This window comes from Haliotis asinina, chromosome 2 (genome assembly GCF_037392515.1).
Source record: "Haliotis asinina isolate JCU_RB_2024 chromosome 2, JCU_Hal_asi_v2, whole genome shotgun sequence".
NCBI lineage: Eukaryota > Metazoa > Mollusca > Gastropoda > Lepetellida > Haliotidae > Haliotis > Haliotis asinina.
Window position 1 is genome coordinate 82,776,029 of NC_090281.1, and position 7,878 is coordinate 82,783,906.

Genomic DNA, 7,878 nt, shown 5'->3' on the forward strand with positions numbered 1-7,878 from the left:
AATATACAGATCGAAGAAAAAAAAAAAGAGACAACTAGTGGCAAGCATGCATTTTAAATGCACCAAAACATTCCTGATACTGTTCAAGACCAGTGAGGGTCCAAGGTAGAATGGGCCTTCAGTATTCCATGCTTGCTATATGCTTGTCGTAAGAGGCGACTAACAGAATCAGGTGGTCAGGCTCGCTGACTTGCCTGACACCTGTCATTGCTTCCCAATTGTGCAGATCAATGCTCATGCTCTTGATCACTGGATTGGCTTGTCCAGACTCCATTATTTACAGACTGCCATCATATAGATGGAAGATTGCTGAATGCAGCATAAAATTAAACTCACTGATACTGTTCAACAGAGCAGTACACACAAATCACCATTACATTCTTTTTTTTTCTTTTTTTTTTTAACAAAATTAAGAAAACATCCTGTAAAACTGGCATGTGCTGCAGAATTTGTTTGCTTCAGTATATCAAAAGGTTTTGAACATGCTTTCAGTGGTTTAATACCAACGTGAAATAGAACAAATTACAGGCCGCCCATTTCACTGTATAATTGTTTAAATGTGTCACTTGGTATAAAGTGATTTCTATTAATGAAACTTAAATTAGATTGATATAACTTGTAGTTTGACATTAATGAGTATAGATTGCTGCTGAGCAGCAAATTCTAAATATCTATCAAGTCAGCTAGAGTTGCACAACAAAATTGGATTCGGTAATGTGAGCCAGTTCCCTAACAGTCAGAGGACACCATAATGCTTTTCTAGGTCTTATTAAAACTCGATGTGTCGACCAGCCAGTGAATGCTTACAACAAGGAAATGGAGCCAGCCTTATTGAGCCCCAATCGAAATACTGTCTATATTTCATTACCATAATAGCAGTCTGACTTGCCTGCTCAGAACCCGACAGTACTCACAATGAACTTTTCAAAGATCCCTTTTCTCCTATCGTGTAAAAAATTTACAATTTCCTTTAATAATTGATCTTTCAGAATCCGCAAGCCTGTAGCTCTGTGCTAACTAACAACACACATACGCCTGAGCACACAAACTTGAAGATGGCACATTATGCTGAAAAGAAGAGGGAAATACATAGATTAGCGTCGGAAAGAATACAAGAGCATGACTGTGATACTGCTCATTGGCTATCTGAAACTGAGGTTCGAAAAAACATTTCTGAATTTAAAAATAAAAATAAAAATTGTAGAAGCAAGCTAGAAATTAGTTACACATTTTCAAAGTTGCTCCTTGCTATGAAAAACAGTGACTGATCTATGTCCTGGAACTCATGTCAGTTCTTAAGATTGAACTGAAAAAAAATGTAGGGTCTAATTGACATAGTTGGCATGTGGAAGATGGTCATTCTTTTTACCTAATCACTAACAAAATTAAATTTATTTTTACTTACATAGATAGAAACACTAATGAAGGCAACTGTGATTCATCCATTATCACATGTTAACTTTGGAATCTTTTGTTTTTGGTGAACAAATGACTTTCAGCTGTTCGTAACTTCAAAGTATTGATGATTTCATTTTATGTTTAAAGTTTGATATTTGTATTTGAAATTGAAATTGTTTTAAAGCAGCTTGTATTTGGTGTTATAGGTAAAAAAGGCTGATGATGTAACGAGCGAGTTGTCTCAGGGGGCTGAAACTGATAGTGGGAGGGGATGTAGTGAGGAAGACTCCCAGAGTAATCGTGGATCAACTGTGCCTCATAGTGACTCTGGTAAGTTCATAATATTTGAAATGAAGATAACAGTTTTAGTTTCCCATCATACAAAGCTAATATTTTCGTTTCTAATGAATGTTGATTTCCTGAGGAATGTGTTTACGATATTTTACTTATATCATCAAGATGTATTTTAGTTGTGAAAATAAGATTTTATTAATATGCATGGTATTAGAGTTAATTCAGTTTTCCTATGATCAAATTTGCACTTGGGTTGTTTATTAATCTCTTGTGACATAGCATGAGCTTTAGAGTGAGTGTTTTGTCTGAGTTAATATTGTATATCATTGCATGCATACCGCTAACAAATTCAGCTGGAAAAAAAGCATAAGAAACGCTTGCACTATTTTGTTACAAAGAGATGATGAGCACATATACAAGATGCCAAATGGGACAATGAAGTCAATCCAATGATTCCTATAACGAATCCAATCAATTCATCTGCACTGGAACATCTGCAGGGGAATAGTTGCTGAGATTAAAACTAGACTGACCGATCCCTGGAGCTGTAATTAACAAATAATCACCAAAGTCCGAGATGATTGACATTTGCCACTGTAAGGTCGGTCAGCTATGAAAAGTAGCATTTGACCACTCAAGCAAGATTCTGGACAGGGCTCACTCACACATGGACATAATTAAATCGGTTGTTGTCATCAATACTTCATTTAGCTAGGATTAATATTTCAGAAATTAATTTAAGTGACTCAAGGATGCTACTCAAAAATGATTAAGGGTGATGGACAAAGAGTGCTACCCATTATGGGTATCCTGAAATTATTTGGCATAGATTTCCCTCGTTAGCAGATAGATACTGCCTAGGGTATTAATTACTATTTCCTGCTGGTTAATCACCATTCATAGAATTTATTTTGATGGAACAATCACATAATCGATGAGGTTGTCATGTTTGTAGATGTATATGTGTTACATGTTTGGCACAAGCATGACATTGCTGTAGAGATGCGCAGCATTATTATAACCCATCACATTAAATAAGCACTCTTTGATGGTTGGTCTCACAATTATTTTCAGTACCTTTGCAATTAAAAAAATTCCCATGAAGACAAATTTCTTTCAATCTTGTCTTCATTTATTTTAACATTTCAAAATAGCTTTATTAACAGTGTACACATATTTTGCCTAAATAACATCTGCTTTTGTAGATAGATATTTCCCCCCAAACTGCAGTCATCTACATACAAATCATGTCTGCCTATTTCAGCAATAGTCCGTCATGCTAGCTATGTATAGCTAAGATGGAACCCTGGTCACGATAACCTGCTTAGTTGTAAGTCGTCACAAATTTCATCACATCTTTCATCGTAACCTTGACCTTTTGCTTGGCTCCTGTGGTAGACGTTGCAGATGTTTGTTTGTCCTTTATGTTGTAACCCTTTTAGCTGCTTCAGCAACCTCCTTGCCTGATTGTTGGCCCTTTGCATTACTCGTGTGACTGCCCTTTCTCTGCTTGGTGTCGGTTCCATTTCAGAGGTGTCCCAGCAACTCTGTGACATTGGGTCATCTGTGCCAATTCAACACAGGGTGCAATTTTTATTATGGTGGATTATATAGTCCTAGGGTTTGCATTGATCAGCGAATGCAACTTTGATTAATATGTTGCATGTGGGACCAAATTTCATTTGTAGTTTTAATTCATTCTAATTTTGACTCACAGAGGAAATTACTTGGATAGTTTGTAGTACAGAGACTATGACTTCTTTAATTGGCATTCTAGAAGTTGGGTAAATGAAGACTGCTTTTGAGGATTTACAACTTCTTTATTTTGTATAATAATGTACAGAATAAAGAAGTTGTATATCCATAAAAGTTGTCCTCATCCCACAAAGACTCTGATGAATAATAGTGAAATTTCCTTACTCCACAAGCAGGTTTGTTCAATGTTGATGCATGTTCAGTTGCGAAAGGCCTGTGAGGTTAATCTGATTTAGGTAACGTTCTTGTCATTTTGTCTTGTAGTGCTGACATATAGAAAATGGGCTGTTAAGAGGTATAGATCAAACCGTTTGCTGTGAGAGTGTATCATAAAACTAACCAAATGTCAATATATACAGTTTGTGTGGCATCTTACAGATATTCTGCAATAATACAATTGGAGAGTTAACCTTAAAACTGTGTTTTTTATTAATAAGTGTGATTATTGAAAAATTTCTGATGTGTACATATTTGAAATTAACTTGTTCAGTTAACTTCTGCATTCATTAATACAGCTTACAAGAGGCATTAACCATAAAAGCACATTTTAAAGTTGTTGTTCCAAGAAAAAAAAGGCAAAAACCTATACATGTGATATTCAAATCCAAATCTACATGCTTGACCTAAAGTTCACTCTGACATGCAGTTTACTAGGCAAATAACAGCTGGAAACCGGTATTTCTTCAAAGGTCTGGAACCTCATTGGTCTTTGGTATGACATGAAACATTAGCTCTTTGTATCAATTTCCTGTTTATCCCATTACTTTACAAGTGTGGTTTGTAATATGGATAAGTGTTGTTACTGGTCCAGAATCTATTATCAAGTAGTGCTGCAGCATTTGAAATCCTCAAATACCCAGACTGACTCAGTCACTACAAGCAGCACAAAACACAACTTACTCAGATTGACACAAATATGAAAAGCATTAATTTGGCTTAGATTGATTCTAAAACCAGCTATAGACATTCTTCACTAGTTCTAAGTACTGCTATGATATTACAGATCATGTCAAGTCAAACTCATTCCTTTAACACGGAAAAGATCTATAATACCACGTAATCTGTTACAATTTTCCTCCAGAAAATGGGCTGTAGTTTGATCCCTTTAGCCAAAGCATAAAGATAGTCAGGTGATATGTGTATTTAAAACTGGAGTGAAGTGCCATACATGGGGGCTGGTGCATCTAATCCAGGCCTAGCATGAGTGTTTCTCATAAACACTGTAGGCTTTAATTCTTAATCCATGGTCTCTGTTGCTTTGTGGCAAACCTTGGTGGATGAGAGTACATGGGTAGAGATGGCCGCTTGCTGTCAAACTGGTTGAAAATATAGCTTTAGTCTTGCAAGGAACCTTTGTTATTTGGTTGCAAGTAAATATTGCATTTAAACACTGAGCTAACATATGATATGTGTTGGTCTTTGGTTGAATGTAATGAATATGGTTTTAGTTTGAATATGCATGGTCTGCTAATGATGGATTGGGATCATTTTGATTTTCTTGTAACACTGCTTCTGAGATTTTGTGCTGGTATTTACTCTGAAAAAAAAATCTTTAAATTTCATTCTTCTTTCCATCTGTCTTCTTTCCCAAAGACTGTATGCCAAAGAAATACAAAATGGTTTTATTCCCTTTCAAGCCTTACTTTTGTCTCACTGAAAATGCACGGAAATTTGAAATTGAATTTTTCTGTAGGCGAGAGAGCTATCATGACCATCACAAATTTACCATTACTTATTTATGACATTGATCCTTCTTTTTGTTCAGAGTTCAAGCAAGAATCTTTTTTCTTTCCTTTATTTTTTCCCACTGTATTTTTCAGCATTGTTTGTCTAGCATTTGTTATTCTGCATGTTTTCATCGGTGTACATTTGTAAATTCATAATACAAGTTTCATCTTTAAAGAAAAATATAGTACATTGCAAATGTGTGTGATGTCATATTTCCCATTAAGATGTCTTATTAATCCATTTTCTATCAGTGGTGAAAGCCTTAAAAACCATTAATTTGATTTCAAGGATGTGTTGTCAAGAATTGGCTGATAAATGATAGCACTTGTTCAGTGACATGGCTCTGACTCTAGCACTTTCAATGTAAAGCTGTAACATAAAAGTCCCATAATCTGCAAGGAAGCAGTTACATCGCTACATTAGGTCCTGTTGAAGCTGTCATGTTAAGTATTATAACCTAGTCTCGATTCAGAGTGCAATTAACTGTCTCAGTGCTAAGTGGAATGTTGACATTTGTTATTACCCTCACCTACATTTGCTTTGTCATCAAGAGGGTTAAGTTGTGGGTCAGATTGTTGAGTTATGTGACAGGTACTTGAAATGACGTTTAAGAGATTTCTGTCCGATATTGAGTAAGACATAAAAGCAATTCGAATAATATGAGGAACTTTATTGGTGTATCAATGTGACAAGAGCAGAAGTAAAAATTTTCATGAGTTTTGGCCAGTATCAAGCTGATAATTAATTGATTAGATTGGTTAATATTTTTACTGCCATACTTATTTGTGTCTAGAAATGTGTAGTAATACAAACTTTGACATTACTATTTCACAAGTAGATGTTATTGAATGTTGGTGTTAAGCATACAGCAATGTATTGTATGAATGAGTTGTCAGTTCTCACTATATCCCACACATGTTGTATTGTAGGTTGTTACAACTATTTAACAACTAGAAAAAAAATGTGATATTTTGAGTAATGTATGTAATCTTGTTTTCAGACGATGTGAAATCTTACAGCCCGCGATACCAGCCTGGCAGAGGTACCTACATCCTGTCACGTGATACTAGTCATGATACAACACGAAGCACAAATTCACAACTTAGTCTGAGGTCAGCCATGAGCCCACGTCTAGGAGAAGTTCAAGGCAACCACTATCCCCGTAACATCAGCTTTAGTGATGATAGTGTGACTGCAAATACCACTGTGGATGCAAAACGTAAAAAGAGGTTACATGGAGACAATATACCAATGCAAACGTTTGCTAGAAGTGAAAGAAATGCTTCCCAGACACCCTATCATCTAAGGGCTATGAATCGTGTTCGATTTACTGGACATACACCCAATCAGGGAACATTTATTGATATTACTGAGAGTACACCAGGAATGAGGTACTCTATTGGTGATATGGATGATGTGTTGTGCGATAGTGCAGTGACAATGCACGAAGACGATGAAAGGACAACCACGTCAGGTAGTTACACGATTAATGCTGAAGAATTGTGCAATGAAATAGACAATTTATTCTTCAAAGACATCATTGTGTAGACAGAATCGTCCTTGATTGTTCCATGAATGTGATTTTCCGAGACACCAGGACTGGAATTTTTGCAAGGGCTTTACATTTGATAGCCAGTCCAGTATTACATGATCCCCAACAGTTGACCTGTGTAGAGGCTTTGACAGCCTTCTCACGCCCTGCGCAGAGTCCAACATATATTATCCATGCATAATTGGTGCTATTTGTATAAATGGGTATGAATGGAGTGTGAAATTGTAAATAGTCTAATTATTTGTTGAATGTATTGAACTTATTGTTTATAGTATGATATGAGATTATTGCCTGTACAAATCGCTGCTGCTGTTTGTGTTGATTAAACCATTCATGCCATTGTTCAGTGTCATGACAACATTTTAACCTCTCAGTCGATTTTATTTCCTTTTTACTACTATTCTAAAATGAACATTACCCTCTTGCAAATGCCTATCTTTTGTTGTTGTTGTTTTTTTTTTGGGGTGGGGGGGAGGTTGTGAAGTAAATTTGAAGGATTGTAAATAATTTTTATCACAAATTGGCATTTAAATTTTAACTGTTTTAAAAGAATAAATTCCTAGGTATGTATTTATTCTTTGTTGGCAAGGCATGTTAGTTTAAGGTAATGCTATTTTTGTATTGAAAGATGCATTTGAAGAGGAATATAATGATGCAATAGTTGGCTTCTTCAAAGAAAGCTAGTGTACTTAACAAATGGAACAAGATGTGATATCATTCAGACTGCCAACAATGTGGATCATTTTAATCCAGAGTGCTATTTTATGAGTGTCCAAGTAGTACATGTGTACATAGAAAATGTATATTGTACAAAGTGTACAGAATTTCCACCCATTAAAATCATGAAGTATATTATTGTCAGTTTTTATTTTATGCAACGGATCATCCCAAAATTCCATCAAGAAACTTGGAGCATTATTTGTAAAGGTGTGAAAGTAAAGTGATCTTGTAGAACTAGAACTAACATGGATTTGAGCATTTGTTGCTTCACACTTGGCAATATTCCAGCTATAAGACGGCAACCTGTAATAAAATGGAGTCTGGACTAGACAGCAAGGTAATTCACATGATGAGCATTGTCTTTGTTACTGAGATATGATAACATAAACCGTCACTGAGTCTGAGCACCAAGTCATTATAGTCACCACTTA

General features: G+C 35.6%; 1 protein-coding gene across 7 annotated transcripts in view; it reads left to right on the top strand.

Annotated features, from left to right (window-relative positions):
- The window catches only part of LOC137274453 (protocadherin-11 X-linked-like), a 103,396-nt gene extending 95,817 nt beyond the window's left edge, over positions 1-7,579 (top strand). For 6 of the 7 annotated variants that reach the window (XM_067807634.1, XM_067807635.1, XM_067807637.1 and 3 more), the window contains 3 exons: positions 990-1,157; positions 1,605-1,728; positions 6,176-7,579. In XM_067807634.1, coding sequence (XP_067663735.1) covers positions 990-1,157; positions 1,605-1,728; positions 6,176-6,723 — 840 coding nt within the window. In that variant the 3' untranslated portion in view covers positions 6,724-7,579. The remainder of the gene's footprint in view (positions 1-989; positions 1,158-1,604; positions 1,729-6,175) is intronic. The other variant, XM_067807640.1, reaches the window with a different exon arrangement.
- Positions 7,580-7,878: the final 299 nt, after the last annotated feature.